Source organism: Diospyros lotus, chromosome 7, assembly GCF_014633365.1.
Source record: "Diospyros lotus cultivar Yz01 chromosome 7, ASM1463336v1, whole genome shotgun sequence".
Classification (NCBI taxonomy): domain Eukaryota; kingdom Viridiplantae; phylum Streptophyta; class Magnoliopsida; order Ericales; family Ebenaceae; genus Diospyros; species Diospyros lotus.
Genome location: NC_068344.1, coordinates 2,701,007 through 2,727,101, shown reverse-complemented (window position 1 = coordinate 2,727,101; position 26,095 = coordinate 2,701,007). Strand labels below are relative to the sequence as shown.

Genomic DNA, 26,095 nt, shown 5'->3' with positions numbered 1-26,095 from the left:
AGTTTGGAGGGAATCGGAAGCCATGAACCGGCGAGAAGGAGAGGAGAGAGATGGCGCCAAGATTCTCCTGGCATCGGTGGCCGCGATGGCGGCGGAGACGGCGACATTTCCCATAGACATCACGAAGACAAGGCTTCAGCTTCACGGCGAGTCCGTCTCCTCTCCGGTCCGTTCCGCCTCAGCCGTCCGTGTCGCCGCCGAGATTGTCCGTCGCGAAGGCCCTCGGGGACTCTACAAGGGCTTGTCTCCGGCAATAATCAGGCACCTCTTCTACACTCCCACTCGAATCGTCGGTTACGAGCACTTGCGCGGCACTTTCGTCTCCACCGATAATTCACTTTCTCTCCCTGTCAAAACGCTCCTCGGCGGCATTTCCGGCCTCATTGCACAGGTAACTTGGCCTTGAGTTCTACGCTTGTGTTTTTGATTGTTGAACTTAATTATTTTTTGGATGCGTTCTCGTCTGTGCACTTTATTTGAAATGAGAAATTTGGATCTTTGGAGGAACGCAGATTGATTGTGGTTTCATGTTCCTGAAACATAATCGGCAATTTTTAGTTCAAACAATGATTATTAATTCCTTTTTTCGCGCTTGGGATATTGAACATGCACTAAAATATGAAGTAGAGAAGTACAAAGTCTTTCACTTGAACATCTGTGCCTTCTTAATGTGCTCTAGCTATTGAAGAACCTCAATAACTTTCCGATTTCGTTGTGGCTTACTACTTATGGTCACTGTTTCGATGTGAAAAATAGTGTTATTTATTATGAAGCATCAAAGTGATGCCGTTTTGGTCCCTATCTAGAGGAGGGTAGCGGGGCAACCTGGTTGCCTTTTGGCAACCCGCTGGAAGGCCACGCGGCAACCTCCAGCTGGCCAGCCTAAGTCTCTTTTACCGATCTGATCCTGTCCATCCATTTTGCTTTATCGCGAGCTGATCTAGGCCATCAATCTTGCTTTATCTCGGGTTATCTCAGCCATCCATCTTGGCTATTTATGTGCCGCCTCGGGATTCGATCATTGACGGGAAAGAGAGAGAGATGGAGAAAAGGGCATTGGGGATTAGGGTTTCATTTCTGTCGCTTTTGTCCAAAAGTCTTTGAGGGGTTTTCCTCTCTTAGGGGGCCTGGGTGAGATCATTCTATTCTCCATTTTTGTCTTCTGTAAATGCTCTGTATATTCTCTTTGTTCACTGGTTTTGATTGGTAGACCTTTGATCTTGATTTTGTGATCATTGGGTCGATTTTGTTAGCAAGATTAGTGATGTACAGAGTGTAATACCCGAGAATGATTTGAGGTCATAAATAATATTTGATGAAGGGCATAAATGGACTTTGTGGAAAATAAGACTATAGGGTACACTAACGCAACTTTGGACGATCGAATTAGTCAGAGGGAGTACCCTGAACCCTAGATAGCCAAGGAAAATGGTATAGTATCGACAAGTAATACGAGTTATGATTTTAGGCATCAAAAGAAGTTGGATCGGGAACGGTTCCTGGTACAGCTAAAAAAAAGGCAATTGTGATTTAGGTTGAAATACCGAATTATCGTACGGGGTATCCGGGAAGTCAATGGAACCCCGAGAAAGTTCATATTTGGCATATAGAGTAACCCTTCAGTAGTTTTTGGAAGAAACAAAAGGGTTTGTAGCTAAAACGAAGATTTGGGCCTAAGTGCAGTTTTTTCGAAATTGACAGAGGGAGATCGAAACGATATTTTTTCGGAATTTTAAAGAGAATGTTTTAGGATATTTCAAAGGGTTATAAAGGTCTTTAAAGAGAAGTTCAGTTTTTGAACCAGGGGAAAAATCGTAATTTTTGAGGTTGGGGTAAAAGTGTAATTTATCTAAAAATTAGGGGCATTAGCACAATTAGTCCATTTTTCAGGGACTAAAATGCAATTAAAAATTAGCCTGGGGACCATGTTGAAAAGGGTCTAAGTACAATTATCCAAAAGTTCGGGCCAAAGTGTAATTCTTGAATTCTTTTTACTAGGAGCATTTGGGAGATTCATGAAAAAACTTCATAAATGACTTTAGAGATAAGGATGAAGTCTCATGATGACGTTAGAGATAAGATGAAGGCTCATGATGACTTTAAGGATAAGATTTGTATAAGATTTGATTGGATAAGAAAAGATTTGATTTGGATAACAATGATTGCAGAAAATCTTACAAGAAAGATTTTGGAATGATTATATAAAAGATATTAGAAGATTTGGAATGATTATAGAAAATTTACAATGATTGCAGAGAATCTTAGAGGATTTTGAAATGATTACAAAAGATATTAGAAGATTTGGAATGATTATAGAAGATTTACAATGATTGCAGAGAATCTTAGAAGATTTTGGAATGATTGCAAAAGATATAAAAAGATTTGGAATGATTATAGAAAATATTAGAAGATTTGGAATGATTGGAAAAGATTTTGAAAGATTTGAAATGATTGCAGAATATATATTTCTTGGTGGCTAAGTTTCCTAAACATATAAATAGGGGCTCAAGGCTAAGGATTTTCTCATTCGAAGTTGTGATACATTTGTGCTAGACGAAAGTGCTTCGGGTTTAGTGGATAGAGGGTTCTTAAAGCATATGTGAGGCATCACACGCGTAGAACACTTAGGCAGCGCGTGAGGACCTGTAAGGAGGTGGTTTGGTTAAAAGACTTGAGGAGTTGCACGAAAATTGAGATTGGGCACAAGATTCGAGGTGTTCTGAATTTCGTTCAAGGTGAGTGTTCTACCTGAAAACTTAGTTTTAAGTTATGAGTGTTCTACCTGAAAACTTGGTTTTAAGTTGTGAGTGTTCTACCGAAAAACTTGGTTTTAAGTTGTGAGTGTTTGCCCCCAAAACTTGATTTATTGTGCTTGTTCTATCTGAACATATGGTGATTTCATGCAAAATGGTTTTGTGCATTAAAATGGTAACCGGTGACGGTTGGATTTATGAGGGAGGTTTGTCCCTAAACGTTTTGAACTGTGTATTGCATTTTATAAATGTTGTTTATACGATGCATTGAATTGTGAATTGTGGCATTGTCTTGAGTTTTATGTGTACGTATGGAATGTCAGCCTCAGATGTTGTCTGGATAGTGTAGCCATAATTCTCCAAGGGCGTGACGGAATAATAGGGGTATCTGATGCTGGTGTGCATGTTAGGATAGCCGCCTTGGTTTCCGTGCCAGACCGTTTGGTCAGGGAAGTTGCACTAGGATGATTAGGTGGTCCATACTGTGTTGTTCATGTGGGATGTCAGCCTAGGATGTTGTCTGGATAGTGTAGCCGTAATTCTCCAAGGGCGTGACGGAATAATAGGGGTATCTGATGCTAGGTGTGCATGTCAGGATAGCTGCCTTGATTTCTGTGCCAGGTCGTTTGGCCAGGAAAGTTGCACTAGGACGACTAGGTGGTCCATGTGAAATTTTGGAGTTAAGATTGTATGGTGGTTCCTGGATGCTTAAGGTGGGAACGTATTCTGGTGAGATGCGTTGGCAGCCCCATTTAAGCTAGAATCGCGTCGCGTCGTCGAGTCGTTGTGGTGGCATAACTTTTAGAGAGATTGCTCTTTCCCCATGGTAGGGTTAAGCGCGTGGGAATTCTCTTGAATTAGGGCTTACCGGGTGTATTGGTTTATTTCATGTCTTGCATTATTCATGAAAAATGTGTTTTGAACTCTCACTTAGATGATTCATCATCTAATTTGGACTTTGTCCCTGAAATATTCAAACGTTCCAGGTGAAGGCAGCGGTGCAAAAGGGAAAGGAATCGTCGAGGAGTGACGGCGATTAGCGGATAGTTTACATTATGTTTTTTTAGTTATGTTATTTACTTTTGAAAACGTCATGTAAACGATGGTGCAACTTTATATATAAATAAAGTGGTTTCGGTTATGACCTGTTGAGGTTTCGATCTAGCTTCCGCATTTGTGTTGGAAAACCTGTCTTGGTTTATTAATGGTTCATAGTTGATATACTGAGAAGGTGTAACGGGATCTTCGGGGAATGGTTTTTGTGTTGGGTTTTTGTTTGAAAAAAAAATTTATCCCCGGAATCTTACGTTACGTTAACGCTCTCGGGAATTGGGGTGTTACACAAAGAGTTTGATATATTGATGTAAATCGGTTGTACTCCTTCTTTTTATAGTGCAGTGAGCTCTTCATACTAGAGCTCAACGTGGACATAGCCCAAATTTTGGGTGAACCACGGTAAAAATCTCGTCCCCTTTGCGTTATTTATTTTCTGTTGTTTATGCCTCTGTTTTGTGTATCTCTTATATGTTTGCCATGATTGAATTGGGAGTTTTAATCCTTTTAGTTCTATCGGAAGTTTATGTTTTCTGGGGTTTGTTTTTATGAGCCTTTATTGTGAGTTTCTCGCCCAACAAATAGTTTGTAGAATGTTTAGCTAGTTGAAAGCTGGCATTTGAAATTGCGTAACTGAATTAAATTGTCAAAGAATTCATGGAATGTTTACCTAGTTAAGAGCTGGCTTTTCAGATTCATAATTGAATTAGATCCGTAATTAAATAACAATGAAAATCATGATCCTAGAGATGCAAGGGATGGAGCAACCATTTTTGCTATTGTAGCTTCTGTAAGGAGCAGATATTAATGCGAATGTTAACATTGATGTGGATTTTACCATAGACCCATAACATGATAAATAACTGTAAGAAGGGCATTTGGAAGAAAGCTCCAGTTTGAGAATGCTGCCCCAAATGTGGCCAGAGTTATGCTCTACAGTCAGAATTCATTTTCAATCTTAATAATAATGAGACCGGATTCAAAGAATGAGCACGGGAAGAATGGGAAGACAAAATAAAGACAACCCCATTGGGATGTTTTGTCACATGAAATAAAAACCAAAAGTATCATAGAGAAATTATTTCATAAAAATCAGGGCACCTAAAAACAAATTATTGAGTCTAAAATCGCAGCCAAGGTTTTAAGAGGCGATCCCTTTGGACATGCTGCAGGATACTAAGGTGACTAACAAATATAATATTTGTTGGGAATAAGGCCTCAACTTCCTATATTAGTGGTGGTTGTATGGTGGTCCTTGCCCTACTAAACTATTATTCTTGATATTCCAATTAATTTTATAATTGTTTTATTTAATATGAATTACAACAATAGCAGTTACTAGTATTCCTTCCATCTCTCCTTAATCGCCCCCCCCCCCCCCCTCATTTACTAGTACTCGTTGTTTTTTGTTTTTTATGATTTTCACTTGGCTCAAATCCATCGTTTCTCTTTCTCATGCTTTAGCTAGTTTATTTTAGTGTTTTAAAAGGTGAAGGTGCCATAAAGCGAGTCATTTTACCTTTGGTGGGATGGAGTGTATGTCCCAACGCATTGGGCGTAAGCCCTCAAGAAAAAGAAAACTTGAGTAGATGACATAAAATGGACATATTACAAGGTAAAAAAAGAGAAAGATTAAATATATGAAGTCCTTGTAACCCAATGGTATTACTTATCAATGGTATTGTTCTTGATAGTACAAAATAACAAATCAAAGTGACTCGCTAAAGTTCCATTATTTAAATATATTCCTGAAAAAGTTTATAATTTAAGGACTAGCAACTAATGGTACTAGTAAATCATATTAAAATAAGTTCAATCAATGCATTTCAGTCTCTGGATTTCTATTTGATTAGATTTTTTTCCCCTTACCATAAGTTTTCTAATCAAAGCCAAAGTGTTTATCAACTATAATTAATGTTGAGAATACAAAAAACTCTCTAAATTTTGGGTGTTTCATTGGGAAGAAGCCTATTAGGCAAGGTGTAAATAGAGCTTCACAAGCACCCAGTGCATCATCTCACCCACTGAGGCATTTGTCCAAGAAGACTTAACACGTTACACAATTGCCTTGCGGCAATTTTTTCTGATACCAACTTTGTCACGACTTAAAAGTAGGGGTCGTTATTGACACTGCTCCTAATAGGATCATGGGCCCCACCTAGGAGTGGTAAGCCTCATAACATACAATCTGTGCTCAGTGACAATCTATGAACAAATCAGTTCAAGTCTCAACACCTAAACTGAATAAAAGTCTTGGAATACCATAAACTAAATATTTGACGTCCCATGTCATCATAACAGAGTAGCACATCTGTGTCAATATCTGTTTATAGATCAATTTGTAAATGGAGCAATAATTTCAATTTATCAAATACTTAGTATGACTCCTAGAGTTAGTGTACTCTCCTATAGTCAACGGAATCAATTTGTCTCCAAGAGTGTGTCTAGGTACAAGTATATCTCAATAATAGCAGCATCATACTGCAATTGTTGTACACTAGAAGCTCGTACCTCCTATCTGAAATATTAAATGAATGGGGTAAGTCTCAACTTACTTAGTGAAAGGGAACATCAATGAAGCACGATGGCGAAGAATATGCACAATGATGGGAATAAACTAGTAGAACTAAAATTCTATCATAACATGGCAATGTAATGGTGGAACCTCTCATGCCTAATAATCAACATAACGGTGGAACGACTCACACCCATATCAACGTGTACTATGCAACACACAAGAATAGCAACTTACCCTGCTAACTGGGTTAGTATATGGTGCACCATGGCTAATATTCAACTACAGTTAGCAAACAACATTTTAACAGGTTAACCCCACATGTGATGAATGAAGTATTAAATAATAATCCATTTCTATGCTAATAGGTGAGCAAGTCAATGAATGCAAGAATGATGACATATGAGGTATTGAATCCATCATTCATAGCTAATGCTAAATCTATGTCCCATGGGCATGTATGTTAAGATGATTATTGTTAGATCCTAAGGGATTTGGCAATTGTCAATTTGGATCTTCTCCGAATTGATAGAGATAATAGAGGAATTGAGAGAATTCCCGAAGGAAAATGAGAGAGAAAGAGAAGATAGAATTGCAGAAAGAGAGAGAGAATTTGAGGGAGAATTCAAGAATATTTCATTAACAATCTAGATGCTTCCCAAAGTGGGGTAGGCTACAATTTATAACCTTCCCTGCGTACGTAGGTTCCCGCCCAAAGACTGATAACCACTTATGTACTACGTCCTTATGCTCTACCCGAGTACAATCTACTAGAGCACTAACCAAATTCTGTTTTATTTACTATTGCCACTTCTACTGCTGCCACTTGCAATTACAACTACGTAAGTACACATAATATTGTAGGTACATGTCAGACTACGGATCTGACAAGGGTGGTTTCCTCGCAATTCAGTAAGGACCAAATGCTTGGGCGCTAGTGCTTGACTGATAAAAGCCAACGGCCTCCCTTCTTGCACCAACATTGCTCCCACCCCTCCATCACTAGCATCAGTCTCCAATATGAAAGGCTGATTGAAATCGGGCAAACTGAGTGTAGGTACCGTACTCATGGCAGTTTTCAATCTCCTGAAAGCTTCCTCTGCCTTCTCATTCCAGCGAAATCCCTCTTTTTTAAGCAGCTCCGTCAACGGTTTACTTATAATGCCATAATCCTTGACGAATCTACGGTAGTACCCTGTGAGGCCCAAGAAACCGCGTAAGGCTTTCACGTTAACCTGTCTGGGCCAAGCTGTCATGGCTGCCACCTTTTGTGGGTCGGTGCTAACTCCCTCACCTGAAATAATATAGCCAAGATACTCCACTTGGGATTGTGTAAATGCACACTTCGATTTCTTAATATACAACTTATGGAATCGGAGGATTTGTAGAGTAGTCCGTAAGTGCTCCAGGTGTTTGGCAAAGGAAGGGTTGTATACCAAAATATCATCAAAAAATACCAAGATAAATTGGCGGAGGTAGGGCTCGAATATTTGGTTCATAAGGGATTGGAATGTGGCTGGGGCATTGGTTAAACCAAAGGACATAACCAAGAATTCATAGTGCCCTTGATGGGTTCGAAAGGCTGTTTTGTGGATGTCTTTGGGATGCATTTGGATTTGGTGATATCCTGATCTTAGGTCAAGTTTAGAGAAAATTTTGGCGCCCTACAGTTCATCTAATAGGTCTTCAATGATGGGTATAGGGAATTTGTTCTTTATGGTTTGTGAATTGAGTTGACGGTAATCAATACAAAATCGCCAACTTCCATCTTTCTTCTTTACTAACAATAAGGGGGAGGCATAGGGGCTGATACTAGGCTGTATAACAGAAGTGTGTAGCATGTCTTTGATCATGCGCTCAATTTCCGCTTTCTGTTTTGGGGGGTATTTATATGAACGGATGTTGATGGCTTCAGCATTGGGTTTGAGATTAATGGTATGATCTATGGGTCTTGGGGGTGGTAGAGACTTAGGTTCCTCAAACAAATCCACAAATTCATCTAAGAGTAAATTAAGAGAATCGGATTGAGTTACCTCTTGAGGAGTGTGCGTCACCTCCACTAACTTCAGCCCGCAGTGCTTGTCATCATCAGTGTTCTCCCTCATGTTTATAGCCTGTACTGAGAATAATTAGGCTACTTGTGTCCACTTACTTTTGAACAACTTTTGTAACCTCCTACCCGAAATCATCTTACAGGTTCCCGTCTCTATGCTGCCGGTCAAGGTCATTCTCTTTCCTCCTTTCTCAAATGTGACCTCCATCTTGTTGAAGTCAAAACAAATGGGGCTCACTTCTTTCATCCAGTCCACACCTAAGACCATATCACATCCCCCCAACTTAAGCAAGCGGAGATCAGCTTCAAATTCTTCCCCCTGCATCTGCCAATAGAACCCTACACAAGCAGATTTGCACAAGACCTTTTGACCGTTAGCTACCGTCATAGACAGGGGTTGAGTTCCCGAGAGTTTGCATTTCAGTGTTCTTGCTATCCCCTCATCTAGGAAGCTGTGGGTGCTTCCACTATCAATTAGGATCATCAGGCAGCTATCTCTTGCTTTGCCTTCCACTTTGATAATCTTATTGGTCACAACTCCCCTGAGTGCATGTAGGGAGATCTCTACCTTCTCCTCATCACCAACTTCTTCCACGATGTTGCTATCCTCCTCATCCATTTCTCCCCCGTCATCTTCCCCCTCTAACAACAACAACTGTCTTCTACATTGATGGCCAGGTGTGTACTTGTCTCCACACCTAAAACACAAGCCCGCTAACCTTCTCTGCTCGACCAATTGTCCTTGGGACGGCTGGGTAGGCGCTGGTAGGGCCGCCAATCCTCTGCTGCTAGTTCCCACATGTCCCCCATTCCTTCCCCATCCCTTATTATTGGATGGTAAGGGCGTCGTCTGCCATACTCTAGTCACATTCTTTTGTTTTTTAACCAGAGCCTCCACTGTTAACTCCTGCAACTTAGTGCATTCAACTGCTTGTTGGACCGTCCTGGGCTGGAACATCTTAATTGTGGGACGAACTTCTTCGTTCAAGCCTCTAATGAAACTTGATACAAAGTAGCCTTCCGTCAATGTGGGATTTGATAATAACATAAGAGCCTTCAGCTCCTCAAACCGCTGTTGATAAGCCTGTACCGATCCTCCCTGTTTCAGTTTATTAAACTTTTCTACCACATCCAACATTCCTTTCTCCCCAAATCGTTCACAAAGTCCTGCCACAAATTCTTCCCACGAGCATTCTTCCTTCACCTCGATCCAACCCTGATACCATGCATCTCCTTCGTCATTGAGATACGCAGCTGCTAATGTCACCTTCTGAGCGTTGGCCACATTGTGCAGGCTAAACACCCTGCCACAACGTCTCGCCCACCATCGTGGATTCTAGCTATCAAAGAGAGGGATCTCCATCTTAGGCATAGGGAAGTTGATCTGGTGTGATCCGGTTTTGTAGCCTGGCCTTCTAATTCCCACATTCTCCTCTCTGACTGGTGGTTCGATCTTTAATTCCGCCGATCCTTCCGATCGGGAATTTCCCCCATGGTCATGCAAAATCGGCTTCGATCTGTCCCTTGGAGGAAACTCAGGTGAAAGTCGTACCTGAGTTTGGCGAGTGAGCATCAAAACAAATTGTTGCATCTGATCTCTGAGGGCCTGACCCTGCTCCCTCATCTGCTCCTCCAACCTCGACACCTGCGACCTGCTTTCCTCTCGCCAAACCTGCACCACTCCGTCAATTCTTCGATCTACAGAATTCTCCAATGCCTCCATTCGGTTCTGTATCTCTCCCATCGTCGTCGACACCTGATGAAGTTGCGATTCCATCTGTTTCATCTGAGTACCGTCTGCCATCTCCGACACCAACTTATCCCCCAAGATGATGCTTTGATACTAAATTGTTAGATTACGAATCTGACAAGGGTGGTTTCCTCGCAATTCAGTAAGGATTGCGTGGGAAACCCGCGTATTAGGAAGAGAAAGAAGAGTCAGGGAAGAGAATTTGAGAGAAGAGAGTGAAAGAGAGAGAGAGAGAGCGAGAGAGAATGAGAGGGAAAAATGAATCAATTATCCTTTCTAAAGTTGCTTTCTCTGGATGCGAAGGTTGGTTATATAATACCCATACCTTGGCGCCACTATTTGGTTACATTTGAATTAGGCCCATGTGCTGTAACAGCTAGCCTACTCCATATTACTATAATATCCTACATCCTCCCCTTATTTACGTACTGATCCCGTGACAGTACATAACAATACCCTCCCCTTGAGACATTTCTTGTCCTCAAGAGATGGTTAGTAGGTTGGCTACTTTAGGGAATTGATTGAGCAAGTATGGGAGGTACTCCTAGGTGTTGTTGTCCTCATGCCTGTTGGACCACTTCACTAGTACTTGCATGATTGGTGCCCCTTGTTGATAGATCACCCACCTATCCACAATAGCAGCTGGTTCAGGGGAATCACTGACCTCCAAAACTCCCGGAGGTAAGTGGGGACTCACTTGTTGTTCCCTTATTTCCTTCTTCAGCAAAGATACATGAAAGATCGGGTGTATCTGAGTACTTTCTGATAATTGAAGCCTATAGGCTACACTTTCGACCTTGACTACAATAGGAAAGGGACCAAAATACTAGGGGTTGAGTTTGGAGATGGGGCCTGTAGTTAGTGACTTTAGATGGTGATATGTCCCTAGGGTTTGGCTAGGGTTTAGGAAGGGAATTTGGAAGATATGGAGGGAGATTAGACTGAAAGAGAGGAAGAAATAGCAAGAGTTGGAGAAGATTTACAGAGAGAGAGAGAGAGAGAGAATGGAGGGAAATTGAGAGAGGGGAAATGAAATTCAATTCTTTTATTCGCTAACTTCCTCTAACTACTCAAGCCTATTTATAGGCTTACCATTGAAGATGCTAACAACAACAACAATAAAAAATGCAACTAATAAGAAAAATACATGACATGTATTACTAATATATTCTTAGGGTTCCTTGGGGTTGTGACAATTCCCACCCCTTCAAACAATTCTTGTCCCCAAGAATTGGTAGCTGTTGACCCCATTCCTTAGCCGATTCCAGCCTCAACAATGTGGTTTCTTCTTCGCCTTTTCTTGTACTTATCTCGTATTCTCATTTTCTTTTGCCTTTCCATGTATTTTTCTCCAAAAACAGCAGTATTAGGATTTGTTGCAACACCTATTTCAGCCATCCACCCATTCCTTGTTGCTCTCAAAATTAATTCTAGTTGATCGGTCACACTTTCCACCCTATCCGCTCCAACAGTAGAGAGTAATTTGAACTGCTTTGCAGGTCAAAGCCTGATTCGATGCTGGCACTCTCCCACGGAAATATAAACAAGCAAAGCAGCAAGAGCCTCGTTTCTCTCCACAAAAAATTCCTCCACCATCTCCCCAGCATCTGCTCCTTCCTCATCTTCAGTGGAGGTCTCCTTCATTGGGATATCTCTTACTTCCTGCACATATAAACTGTGATTCCCACCTACCGCCTTGCTTGTTCTTTCCTCCTTGCTGGATTTTTTTGTTACAATTGGCTGGTCCGACTCCAAGTTTTCCTCAGATTTGTGTTCAACCTGATTTGTAGCCATAGGGGCTCCAATCTGTTGGCTGCTCTCAGTAGATCTGTTAGGCTGTAGTTCATTCTTTCTAAATATGGCTTCCAAGGTGTGTTCTTGATCCGTTGCTTTCTCAACCGCTTGTTTCACAGTTGCAGGCATCATCATCTTAACCAATGATCTCAATTCGCCCTTCAGACCTCTAATAAAATTGGAGACAAAATATCTCTCCATTAAGGCAGGTTGCAAGGTCAACATCAAAGACCTTAATTCTTCAAACCTGTCCTGATACTCCATCACCGATCCAACCTGTTTAAGTTTGTGAAATTCGTCAATCGCTTCAGTCATTAACTTCTCTCCAAACTGGTCACCTCGATCCTCCACAAACTCAATCCGATTAACCTCCATTTCAGTTGAAATACTGACCCGATACATCCTAGCAAGCCGAACCAGCATTTCATCCATTCGATCCAGCGTTTGCTTGAAGTTAGCGCAACTTTTCTCCCATGATTGCACATCATTTTCCCCAGTTTCCTTAGTTCCTCTTGAGTTTAATCCAGCAAATCTCCCCATAGAGAAATGCTGAGACTGCATCATAGACTTGCTATTATCATGAAGCTGTTCTTTTTGGTACAAGTTCATGGCATAACCAGCATTGTCACCTTTGAATCCCAGTAAAGCCAGAAAATCTGGATGCTGAACTCTTGGTTTTGTTGAACAATGGTACTAACTCCGAGGCCTTGTTTAAGAAGTGAACCCAATTGTCCTTGAGACCCTCCAGCAGAACTGGGATGGCTAGTTAGCTGGACATGGTTCTGAGATAATGGCCCACCAGCAGTTGGATAGGAGTTTCCTAGCATAGCAATCATCTGCGGAGAAGCTTGTTGAAGTCCACCACTGATTAGTCTGTTAGGGCCTTGAACACTTAAATTTCCAGAGCCATTGTTGGCAACTAAATTTAGGCGAGAAGCAAGACCAGGCATAGATAATCCTCCACCAGAACTCATGCTTCTCCCGATGTTTCCCCCACCTACCATATTTCCCATTGAACTGGTTATCTGAGGACCAGCATTTCCCAGAATTGGTGACACTCCAAGTCCTAGAACCGCACTACGGTTACTCATTGCTACAACAATTGGTAGAATGCTAGGAATAGAACCACCAACTCCATTATTGTTGCTACTAAATCCAGGGCTTCCGACAACACCAATTCCACCTCTATTTGTCATGCTTGAGTGACCATGTGAGCTTCCAAGTACACCAGAAACCTCCGCCTTAGCTACTTTTAAGGCTGATAGTTCCTCTTTTTAGAATGATCAACAACCTTGGAAATCCATCTTCCATCAATCGTTTTGTATAATCTTCTTGAATCTTTGATTCTGGAACAATCTCCAGTAATCACCACTGAGACTAATCTTCGAGTCTGATTCTTCTTTGTTGAATTGCTTGAATTTTCCGGAATTGCAAGAATAACTACCCTATCAATATCGTCTCCTGTTACGATGCAGTAGCTGAGAATTGGCTACTACTAATACGCCTACTCCAGCAGTCCACTTGCACCTCCACAATACGAGCCTGACCGTTATGAACTCGTCGGAATCACAGTCCGATCTGTCTGACCAAATCTTTTTCCAATTTAGAACCGACCCGTCTGCTCGTTTGCAACGTTCCTCAATTCACACGACCAAGTCGTCCTCCAACTCTCAGAGTTGGAATCGCTCGGCCACCATGCATGGAGATACAAAATGTTGAACAAGACTAGCAGGAACGAGTCCCAGAACGATGCCAATCTTTGTAAATACTTACTGTATATCATCGAAATTCACTACTCAACTCCCAAACCTACTGCAAAGGATTGTCGTGCCTTCACTACTCACTGGATCTAAGTAATTCTCGATCACCACCCAATCACCGTCTACTATCTCGCTTCTAAAGCAACTTCCGCTGCGTAACTCCTTTTCCTATCAAGTCTGAGTTTGTCACTAAAATCAATTGCATATGGCTGCGCATGCAGATCCGATCCTCCCGTTCTGTATCAAATTCGTTGCGGATTCCAGCTCGCTTGGATTCTTATGGTAATCACTTGTAATCTCCCCAACCCTGCGTCCACTTACCCAATCACCGACCACTGGCTCTGAAATCACTGGCTCCGCTGCAATCTTCTTGGAGTCTCTATCGGAACTCCCCTGTCCCGCTTCGCCTTCATGAGCGGAACAAGAATTGCTTGAGCTTGGCCGTTACCACCTGATGTTGCTCCGTTTGCTGCGCCTTCAAAATTCAAGTCGGATCGAAATACGGAATCGGCTTCGCCTACAATTCACCGGAATTTCGCCAGGCTTAGTTGCATTAAATCGCCTTGGTTACTGCTAAAAACTTCCGGATCACCACCGAGAATTGTCGGCTCTGATACCAAATGATATGTCCATAGGGTTTGGCTAGGGTTTAGGAAGGGAATTTGGAAAATATGGAGGGAGATTAGACTGAAAGAGAGGAAGAAATAGCAAGAGTTGGAGAAGATTTACAAAGTGAGAGAGAGAGAGAATGGAGGGAAATTGAGAGAGGGGAAATGAAATTCAATTCTTTCATTTGCTAACTTCCTCTAACTACTCAAAGCCTATTTATAGGCTTACCATTGAAGATGCTAACAACAACAACAACAGAAAATGCAACTAATAAGGAAAACACATGACATGTATTACTAATATATTCTTAGGGTTCCTTGGGGTCGTGACAGATGGGGCCCCTTTAACTTCAAATACACTTCCTCTCTTATACAAATTTCCCTTTCACTCCTCCTTCTGTCGGCCAGCTACTTCATACAATTCTGAGCCATGGCCAGGTCCTTTAGGTCCTTTTTAAGCTGCTATAGGACCTGTTGCCTTTGTTGCAAGTGTTCATCCACGGTTGCTACACTTGTAGGTCCCAGGAGAGCTGGCAATAGGGGTGGTTTGTAATCAAAGAGGGCTTCAAAAGGGGACATCTTGCTGGCACTATGGTTGCTGGAATTATACGACCATTGTGCCACAAAAAGCCATTTGTGCCAACCTTTAGGGTGCACAAAACACAAGCACCGCAAGTAAGTCTCCAAGCATTGATTGACCTTTTCCGTTTGCCCATCTCTTTGGGGGTGGTAGGCAATGGATAGGTTCAATTTAGCCCCAAAGGATTTCCACAAACTCTACCATAGAAGGCTGGTAAATACCTTATCCCTATAAGATATTATAGTCATGGGAACACCATGCACCTTCACCACTTGGTCTAGAAAGATCCAGGCCACTTCTTGTGCAGTGTAGGGGTGAGTTAGACTTAGGAAGTGGGCAAATTTTGTAAACCGGTCTACCACTACAAATATGTAGTCTCTCCCTTAAGATTTTGGTAGCCCTTCTATAAAATCCATGGACACGCTCTCCCATGCCTGATTTGGAATGTCAAGTGGCTGTAGTAACCGCGGGTAGGTTACAGTCTCATGTTTGCATCTCTTGCATACATCACATGCTAGGACAAACTACATTACTTCCTCCTTGAGCTTAGGCCTAGCAAGACAATTGCTTAACCTTATGATAAGTGTTCTGTACCCAAAGTGGCCCCCCATAGGTGACTCATGTAGGGCCTGTAATATCTTCTTCTTCTTCTTCTTCAAATCTTCACTGCTCCCAATAATTAGCCTCCCCTTATATCTTATCACCCTATTCGCATAAGTATACCCTTGCTTAGTCCCTGGGTCTATAATCAATTGCTCTAAGAGGGCCTTTCTCCAAACCTCCTCCCTTCGAAGTAGTGTCCCCATTTCTCCACTGCAAATATGACCGCCAAAAGCTCCTTTTTATATATACTGAGACCTGCATGCTTGGGGGCTAAGGCTTGGCTTATAAAAGCTAGGGGTCTTTTCTCCTGCATGAGAACAACCCCTATACCCATCCCACTTGCATCCGTCTCAACCACAAAAGTTTTGTTGAAATCAGGGAAACTCAACACTATGGCTTCACTCATTGACTTCTTTAATAATTCAAAAGTGGTCTCAACCTCCTGGCTCCACACAAAATTGTCCTTCTTTAGCAAATATGATAGTGGTTTGCTAATTCCCCCATACTCTTTCACAAATCTTCTATAATAGCCAGTTAGACCCAAAAATCCTCTCAAGGCCTTAAGGGTTGTAGGCCTTGGCCAATTGGTCATGGTTGCCACTTTGTTTAGGTCTGTACTCACTTCCTGACCCGAGATAATATAACTCAAATACTCTACCTGACTTTGTGCGAAGGCACACTTTGACCTCTTGATACAACCTGTTGAGTTTGAAAATCTCGAATATAGTCCTTTAAGTATTTTAAATAAAGGTCAAAGGTGGGGCTATATATCAAAATGTCATCAAAGAACACAATTATAAAGTCTCTGAGGTGGGGTTCAAAAATTTGGTCCATAAGTGATTGAAAGGTAGTTGGAGCATTTGTTAGGCCAAATGGCATGACAAGAAACTCATAGTGGCCGTGGTGGGTACAAAAGGTAGTCTTATGTATGTTAAGGGGGTTCATTCGGATTTGATGGTAGCCAGATCTTAGGTCAAGTTTAGTAAAAATAGTGGCATGTTTCAATTCATCTAACAAATCTTCAATAAGAGGGATGGGGAATTTGTCTTTTATGGTAATTTCATTTAGTTGGTGGTAGTTAATGCAAAATTGCCATGAACCACCCTTCTTTTTAACTAGCAATACAGGGGATGTAAAGGGGTTATGGCTGGGCCTTATGATTGACTTTTGAAGTATCTCCTTAACCAATTTTTCTATTTCTGTCTCTTGGTTAGGAGGGTATCGATAGGCATGGACATTAATAGGGTCTGTGTGAGGTTTTAGGTTGATTGTGTGGTCAATAGGCCGGGTTGGGGGTAGGGAATTAGGCTTTACAAACAGATTCTCAAATTCAATAAGTAACATATTAAGGAGGTCAGTTTGATGAACCTCTATGTCAGCTTGTGGGAGATTGTTGACAGTTAACATGAAATCTCCTTTTGCCTCCAGCTCCTCATCCCTTTTTTTAGTGACTTGGATTGAAAATAACTGAGCTACTTGATTCATTTTCTACCGCCTTTTTCCAGTTATCATCTTACGAATTCCCAGTTCCTTACTCCCCATTATTGTCATCTGTTTTCCCTCCTTCTCAAATGTCACCTCCATTTTGTTAAAATTGAAACAAATTGGATTGACATGTTTCATCCAATCAACCCCTAACACCACATCACACCCTCCCAATTTTAGGAGTCTCAAGTTAGCTTGAAACCCTTCTTGCATCTCCCAACAAATTCCAACACATGCTGATTTGCTCATGACTTTGTTGCCCTTTGCCACGGTCATTGTCAATGGCTGTGTTGGGATCAAGGGGCATTTCAATCTCCTGGCCGTCTCTTCATCCAAGAAACTGTGGGTACTTCCTCTATTGATGAGGATCATCAACTTGTTCTCCACATTCCCCTTAACCTTAATGATTTTGCTGTTTGTCCAGCCTTATAGGGTATGCAGGGATATCTCTACGTTGTCCTCCTCCTTTTCTTATGGTTGGGGTGTCTCTTTCTCATCTGCCATCTCTCCTTCTTCCCCTTCCAATAACGAGAGTTGCTTCCTACACTGGTGACCAGGGAAATATTTATCCCCACACCTGAAATAGAGGCCGACCTGCCTCCTCTATTCCATGGTCTTCCCATATTGGATAGCAGGGGTAGGCAGTGGTAAATTCTTCACTCCGAAAGGTCCTCTCCCCATCTCCTTACCATAATTCTTCCCTTGGGGCAGACTCCCTTGCGAGACTCCCTTGGCTATAATCTTCTGCTTCTTCATCAGTGCCTTTAGAGTTAATTCGTGGAGTTTGGCACTATCAGCACCATGTTTGAGAGTCAGAGGTTGGAGTACCTTCACCATCGGCCTTAACTCCTCATTCAAGCCACTTATAAAGCTTGAAACGAAATAAGCCTCTATCAAATACGGATTGTGGTTGAGCATAAGAGCCTTTAGCTCCTTAAACCTCAATTGGTACTTCATCACCAATCCTACCTGCTTGAGCTTGTTGAATTCTTCCACCACATCAGATAAGCCTTGATCCCCAAACCTCTCACAAAGCTCCTTAGCAAAATCCTCCCATCTACATTCCTCTCGGACCTTGGACCATCTCTGGAACCAAGCGTTCCCTACATCATTGAGATATGTAGTTGCCATCGTCACCTTCTGTCTCTTTGCCACTCCGTACCATTCAAACATCTACTCACATCTCCTGATCCACCAGTGTGGATTGGGCCCATTGAACAACAATATTTCTAACCATGGCATGGGTAGACCATGTTGATTCTGCCCCACCAGTGCCTTTGGTCGTTGTCTCCACCTCAATTCACCATGCTCATCTTCTCCTTCAGAGGTTTTTCCCTTATACAATTGGATCCACTCGCCCCTACCCTGGTAGGATGGGAGCCATCCTCTCCCTCGGAGGAAAATCAGGTGAGAGATTCATCTGATTTTACCTCGCGAACATCACCACGAAGCTCTACAACTGGTCTCTGATTTCAATTCCCATATCCTCGTGGATCTAGGTGACTGCAACCTCCAACTTCTGATCAATAGATAAGATGGCTTCGTGATTTTGGTTGGACCCCAATTCCAACTGATCCACTCGATTCTGGAGATCACTCACCATGGAGCTATACTGCTGCACTTGAACCTCCAAATTCTTCATCGTAGTCCCTTCAGTCATCGTCGTTACCCTCGATTACCGCGGCCTAAGATAGGCTCTAATACCAAATTGTCAGATCCTAAGGGATTTGGCAATTGTCAATCTAGATCTTCTCCGAATTGATAGAGATTACAGAGGAATTGAGAGAATTCCTGAAGGAAAATGAGAGAGAAAGGGAAGATAGAATTGTAGAGAGAGAGAGAGAGAGAATTTGAGGGAGAATTCAGGAATATTTCATTAACAATCCAGATGCTTCCCAAAGTGGGGTAGGCTACAATTTATAACCTTCTCCGCGTACATAGGTTCCTGCACAAAGACTGATAACTGCTTATGTACTACGTCCTTATGCTCTACTTGAGTACAATCTACTAGAGCACTAACCAAATTCTGTTTTATTTACTATTGCCACTTGCAATCATAACTACGTAAGTACACATAATACTGTAAGTATATAACAATTATCAACCCTAAAATGGAATCTTATTTTCCCATTTTATATATTTTAAGTGATGAGACTTCAATAAGGATTTATAAATTGAAAGTACGAGAATAAATAGATAACAATTAGTAAATGTATGCAACAAAATCACCATAATACGGCATATCCACTCACAGAAAAATAAGTTGGTTTGAGTCTGCTCAAACTGAGATGTGTAAAAACCACCTAAGCAAACATGTACACAAATAAGTTAAGAAACTGATAAAATAAAGCATGAAATAATCATCATAATACCTATTGACCAAAAACGAGTGTCTAATCGAAAATCAAAATGCATGAACCAAACAAGGTCGAAAAATAAGAACAACAACATAAGGCATGCATGATAATGAGTTTGTACTGTGAAATTTTGTTCAGTTATTGGTAATGAGTTAAGTTTTGTATTGTGTAAAAGCTGCAAAGCATTAGTTCTTCCTCCATGTTTGAGCTGACCATGAATTTGACAAACAGCTTGCTGCCAATAATGAGAAATAGCTTCCTCCATGTTTAGGTTGTGTTTGGTTGCTTACTTTGTTGGGCTGGAACTGTACAGTGGTCATTGGGGAAGGTTTTCAGGGGCTTATGCCATATTCTTAATAAAATTTTGATATTTTATCCCAAAAAAAAAAGAAGATAAAATGTTGTTAGTCTTCTTCCAAGTGGATAGAAACAGCTATAGACTTTATATCATGGCATAAACATATCAATTTCATATCCATTTTAATAAAAATGAAACCCAAACCCAACCAAATTTGGTCAGATTTCTGTTTCTCTACATGATAACAGTATGTTCCTTATTAATCAAAATCTAAATAGGGTTCTTCCTCTTTCCCTTTTAGCTAAAATAAAGGGCCTCTTAAAACTATAGTTTACATATATATATATGTGTGTGTGTGTGTGTATCTATCTTTCTCCATCTTTTGTATCAAAGTCGTCAGTATATAAGCTTTTGACTTCACTAACTACCTTTTTCGCTTCTTTTTGGCCAAACTATACCTCTTAGGTTTTGTCATTACGTTATTTATGTAGAGCATTGTAGCAAGGTTCCTTACTTCTATTCTCTTATATCTCTTCACTCTACCACCAAGACTTTTTTTGATTTGGGACTTTTCCCTTTGACTCTCCTAGAACCATTTTTTGTCATAATTTGAATAGCAATAGCCACTTCACTTCACATTTGGTTAGCTTCTCCTACAGTCCAGTTTGTTTTATCACACAGTTTTTAATTGAAAATAGTTTGTTTTTCACCTTTTAAATCCCATCATCTGATTCTTGAGCTTCGCTTGTATATTTTTCTCTCCTTTTTTTGACATGGATATCAATAACCATAAGTCTATGTTGAGTAGTTAGGCATTCTCCCGGTATATCTTTACAATCGTTACAACATTCCTTTTGCCTCATATGTAGTAGTCTATTTGTATAATTGATGTGCCATTTTTATATGTGATTAAGTGTTCATCCTGTTTTTTAAACTTAGGTGCCATGTTTTGGTTACTTCTAAGAAACTGGGTACCCTTATTTTGGTTCGAAATATTTTTGGTTCTGGACCTAAATTTCTAGGAACAGTCCAGTAGATTAGTCCACAATTTGTGGAACCAAATATTAATTTCCATGCGTTAAGAGCAGTATTTGGAATGATTATGGTATCTAACCCTGAAAAATGGTGAAGCAGCAATATGCTTGCTTGTGTCAAGTAGCTAGAAATAAGAATAGCTATAGTTCTGAGAGCAATCAATCTGTAAGTGGTTTAAAGATTCATGTATTTTTGTCTGGTAGCGAATTATCTCATTATAACTTTATAGGTAAAGGAGTATCTAAGCTCCATTGATTCTAAATAATTTGCCAGGCTTCAAGTTCCTCTATCTAATAGGATCATGGTGCTGATATTGTTTCTGGAGTTGACTTTCTTCTTAATATCCCTTCATTTTTATCATTTTCCATCTCAAATTATTCAGATTACTAGCCTCTCCACGGTTTACTCATGCCTCCTTGTGATATGCTTTCCTAAAAGATCTGCCTGTAATATAGGAATTTGTTTAAAGTTGAAGATGTTATCCATAGGAATTAGTTTACTTTTGAATAAGTCAAAGAGCTGTTATACCACAACTCTTGTTGCTTTGTTGCTGATTTTTGTTTCCTAGTATTCAGGAGCTGTTTGATCAGTTCCTATTAAGTTGAGGCCAGTTCTTGTAGATTATCCTAATCATTAGGATAAGTTATTGATATTTTGTTATAAACTCTATTTGAGGGACAGCAGATAAATTAGAAAACAACTTGAATTCCTTCTATCCAATCTTCTACACGTTGAGGTCCTATTTTCCTCAGTCAAACCAGTCCAATTCCTTTGTTTTTATTTCCTTTCTCAGCAACATAGGTCCAAGAAAACATCATTTTGGACCACCTTGTCTTCAGCTGCAATATGCCACATCGTTTTGCCCCTCATATCTAATGATTTTTTCCAGGGCAGTTTGTTGATTATGGTGCTCACATCTGTCCCCTTTGAAACTGATTCTTCAGAGTTTTTTTTTGGCTAACTGATTCTTCAAAGGCTTTTGGTAGTTTAGAAGCTCCATGGCTGAAAACAATCTTGCTTTGCTTACCTTGAGAATTGACAAGCTCTTAACCACCGCTCTTTGACCCCACCCCTCAACAGCGCACACATACTCACATGCAAGATTACATGATTTGATAGGGGACACAAATGATTATTACTTGGTCGAACAAGTATATTTGTTTGAATGGATCAGCCTGATCAATGGGATGTAACATCCTCTTTTCTTTTTTATAGAAAATAAACATTTTTATGTTCTGAGAGGAGGGTAGAAATGTTTATGGAACACTTTTTTGTTTCTTATTTTCTTTGGGTTGATATAATAGCTGCCCCAACTGTTTTACATGAAGAGCTTGAAACTTATTGCCTTCACCATCTTATCTGTCAATGCTCTTTCCCGTTTTACTGTTGTAGGAGTTTGAAACCTAACAGCTTTAACGATCTTTCATAAATCAAATGCATCTACAACACAATTACTACCCTTAATCCCACTAGGTGGATAAATCTAATGCCTCTCTTCTGCATTATAATCCATGCATTGGCCTTGATAGATGCATCATTTATGAAATCTAGTACCTTGTTTGGTAGCTGAATGATCGGTTTTTCCAAAAACTTGTGGTCTAGTGCTTGAATTCTGCCTTATTAAGTCTCTGTTTTTGTTCTTATATATATATATGTGTGTGTGTGTGTGTGTGTGTGTGTGTGTGTGTTTGGAAGCATTTTAATTCTTTTTCCATCCATTTAGAACAGTTAATTGCAAGCCCTGCTGATCTTGTTAAGGTCAGAATGCAAGCAGATGGTTGTCTGATGAGCCAAGGTCTCCAACCCAGGTACTCAGGGCCTATTGATGCTTTCAGTACAATCTTACGAACAGAAGGCTTCATAGGACTTTGGAAAGGCGTCTTCCCAAATGTCCAAAGGGCATTTCTAGTGAACATGGGAGAACTAGCTTGCTATGATCATGCAAAACGATTTGTTATTCACAACCGGCTTGCTGGTGACAACATTTATGCCCACACATTGGCCTCGTTCATGTCCGGTCTTTCAGCAACCCTTTTGAGTTGTCCAGCTGATGTAGTTAAGACGAGAATGATGAATCAGAGAGCAGACAAGGAAGGCGAGGTTAAATATAGAAACTCTTATGACTGTCTTGTGAAGACTGTTAAAATAGAAGGGCTTAGAGCACTTTGGAAGGGTTTCTTTCCCACATGGGCAAGGCTTGGACCCTGGCAATTTGTGTTCTGGGTCTCCTATGAAAAAGTCCGTCAAATTACTGGGCTTTCTTCTTTCTGATGAATTCTTTAATCCATGTAAAATCTGCTTATGCTTTTACATAGCATTATTACTTGTTAGTTCTTAGAGCAATTTGGAAGGGTTTCTTTCCCACATGGGCAAGGCTTAGACCCTGGCAATTTGTGTTCTGGGTCCCCTATGAAAAAGTCCGTCAAATTAATGGGCTTTCTACTTTCTGATGAATTCTTTGATCCATGTAAAATCTGCTTATACTTTTACATAGTATTATTACTTGTTAGTTCAACCCAGACCATGAACCCTTTATGTGGTTCATCAGATTCTGGGCTTGCAGATCTCTCAAATTCTTGGGGAACGTGCAGTTCTTCAATTCTGATTTACTGATTGGTCTGTAATCCCAACAAAAAGGGCCGAGATCTCATAACTGGCTACGTGCAAAGGTTCCCTCTCTACCCCATCAACAATTTCTTGAAACTCCGATATGAAAGGTTGATCTGTAAACCTCGCTTTCTTGCTAAGATAAGGCCATAGGTAGAAAAGACTGTCAAGTCGCTGACCCTACATTCTCTTTTCTGGCGCAGGAGCCCTTCAGAATTTGGGCACTTTCATTCGGTGGTTGCATGGTATTTTGAGTGGGTTGGAGTGAATGGCTGTCATTAACTGAGGCAATTTACAAGGGTTGTTGGCTGTTGGCCCTGTGATTAGCCAATTATGAGTGGCTATATTGAAGTGCTAACCAAACGTAGCGTTGGCATCGTGTAATTGAGTTCGTTGCTTGCTGCTGCACATGGTGTAAATGAAAGCCTTGTAAATGGATGATTTACGCCGATTGCTGTAAATGTGGACGCTTGGGTGATGCTCAAAGCTGTTGGCTTTCTAGATCTCTCTGATATTATGATAAACCTACTTGTGTACGCCGTTCCCGTGTTGTCTCCGCAGCTACTCGAGCGCTCAAGTAACTACGGGGTGATGAAATTTCAGTCATCTGAGATAGTTCCATCTGCCCCATTTCTTTAAATCTGCAGATTGGAAATATCGTTGTTAAATTGTTTGAAATTTGCAAGAAAAAGAACGATAAGAGGTCTTAGGACAGTTTTTCGCAAATATTACAATACTTAAGTCACACACTGAATACTTGAATGATGTGTTAAAATCAATATCAGATATATATATATATATATATATTTTAAACGAGCACTCATCTATTTATAGAAGAGTTGGAGCTTTTAGTTTTTGAGATATACTATAATTAGAATTATTACGTATAATGTTTATCTTGACATTTTGAAATTCACTTGAATTAGGATTCTTATGAATAATGTCTTTACTTTTCACAAAGCTCTCAAAGCGATTTTCGGATGTTGGGATTATTTTATTTGCGTTTTATTTAAGACCTCTCCTCCCGTAATCAAGGAGAAATTTACATAACAGGTTCCATGATCTTATAGTCTTTGAGAGATTTTCAAATGGCCACTAAGAGACTTGAAAGTCTCTCGATTCTTGCGATCTTTGGGAGATTGTGTCTCTTGGAGATGTGACCATTCTTCGGGAGATTGTGTATCTTGAAGGCGTGTATTTTTGGCCTTTGGGAAATCGTAATAGTTTCTGGAGACATGATACCATCTTAAACTCATAAATTATTTTGAGTTTTTAGATTTTTTTTTTTTTTGTCTTTTAGTGGACCTTTGCTCATGACACATTACATTTCAACTTGAAATCTTTAAGAGTTTATGTCTTTCAAGATAAAGTTCTATTTGGTGCGAAGTCCACAACTTTTGATTTTTGTGACACATCATACCAATGCAACCTCTACTGCTTTGATTTTTAGATTTAGTGTAGAATTGATTCGATTTGACTCGATTTTATTTGACTCGGTCCATTTTTGTTACAAATGCCATTGTTTTTTTTTTTTCTTTGCTCTTATGATATATGTATGGTATCCAAGGTCTAATTTAATTGATTAAAGGATATATAAATCAAATTATAACATTTATCGTTTGGATTGGTTCAAATAGTAATTTAGATAATAGAAAAATTATAACATTTGGAGTTGTAAACTACTTATAGGCGACGAACAATCTTACTTATTGAAAGAAATAGATAATATAAAAATTATATTAATCAATAAAAAAAGTAAACGACAATTAAATTTTTTTATGAAAAGCTAAAATAAAAAATTACTTGTATAATTTTTTATACAAATATTTAAACAAAAAAATTGGCTAAAAATTTTATCATTAAAATATATTTTTTTGTATAAAATATATTTTTATTTTTATATATAACATAATACATATTAAATGTTATATATAACATATAAAATGGCTTAAGATGATTTACAATTTGATTTTTACTTTTTAGCAAGATTAGTTGAGACTAAATACTAAACTATTTTTCTCAAACACTTTAAAACCCAACAATTTTTTTGAAAAAATTAATTTGGAATCAAGTTTTTTTTATTATAACGTTAGAAACTTGAGGAGTCCCTCAATCATAGTTAGTTTTCGGTTTAAACTTATTTCACACTTTCTAAAATTTATGATCCGCTTGCTTTACAGGCTTAGGTAAACAAAGAAGTTCACTTTCAAGTCAAAGTTTGAGGGGCCTAGTATTTTGAATAGATATAATAAATTGTGTAATCTTGCACTGAAGTAGAATTGAACTCACGATTCTAAAGTATTCTAAGCTCTCGAATGCGAGAGATAAATCGTTTGGGTTGCTTAAAGGGTTAACTTGAAACCAAGTTAAAATAGTTTAATTTAATTTATTTAACAATTTAGACCAATGTTAATGAATGATATATTATATATTATATATATATAGTTCTTGAATATTGCATTTCGTTATAAGTTGATCGATGATACACATTAATATAAATTTAAAAATTATTTAATATTAAAATTAACATAAACGTCATAATTTCTGGATTAAATTGTAATAGAAATCAAAATTTAGTGATTATAATAGCAAAATTAAAATATAATAATCAATTTATTACAAAAGAGTGAAATTTACCTTATACACACACACACACACACTAGAGAGTTGGCTGTACTACATAAATGAAAGTTTATTTGGTTAATTTAATAAATAATAAAATTAATTTATAAATTAATTATTATATAAAAATTATGTGTTCAAATAATATTATTAAGATAATATATATATATATATATAAATATATTCCCTTTATTCGCTACACTTAATGCCTTTGGTTTGTAG

At 39.5% G+C, this 26,095-nt stretch overlaps 1 protein-coding gene across 1 annotated transcript; it reads left to right on the top strand.

The window, feature by feature from the left end:
- LOC127805793 (mitochondrial uncoupling protein 3) lies at positions 1-24,030 on the top strand. Its single transcript, XM_052342578.1, has 3 exons — positions 1-391; positions 22,373-23,361; positions 23,455-24,030. The coding sequence occupies exons 1-2, from the start codon at positions 23-25 to the stop codon at positions 22,913-22,915; spliced, it is 912 nt and encodes a 303-aa protein (XP_052198538.1). The 5' UTR covers positions 1-22; the 3' UTR covers positions 22,916-23,361; positions 23,455-24,030.
- Positions 24,031-26,095: the final 2,065 nt, after the last annotated feature.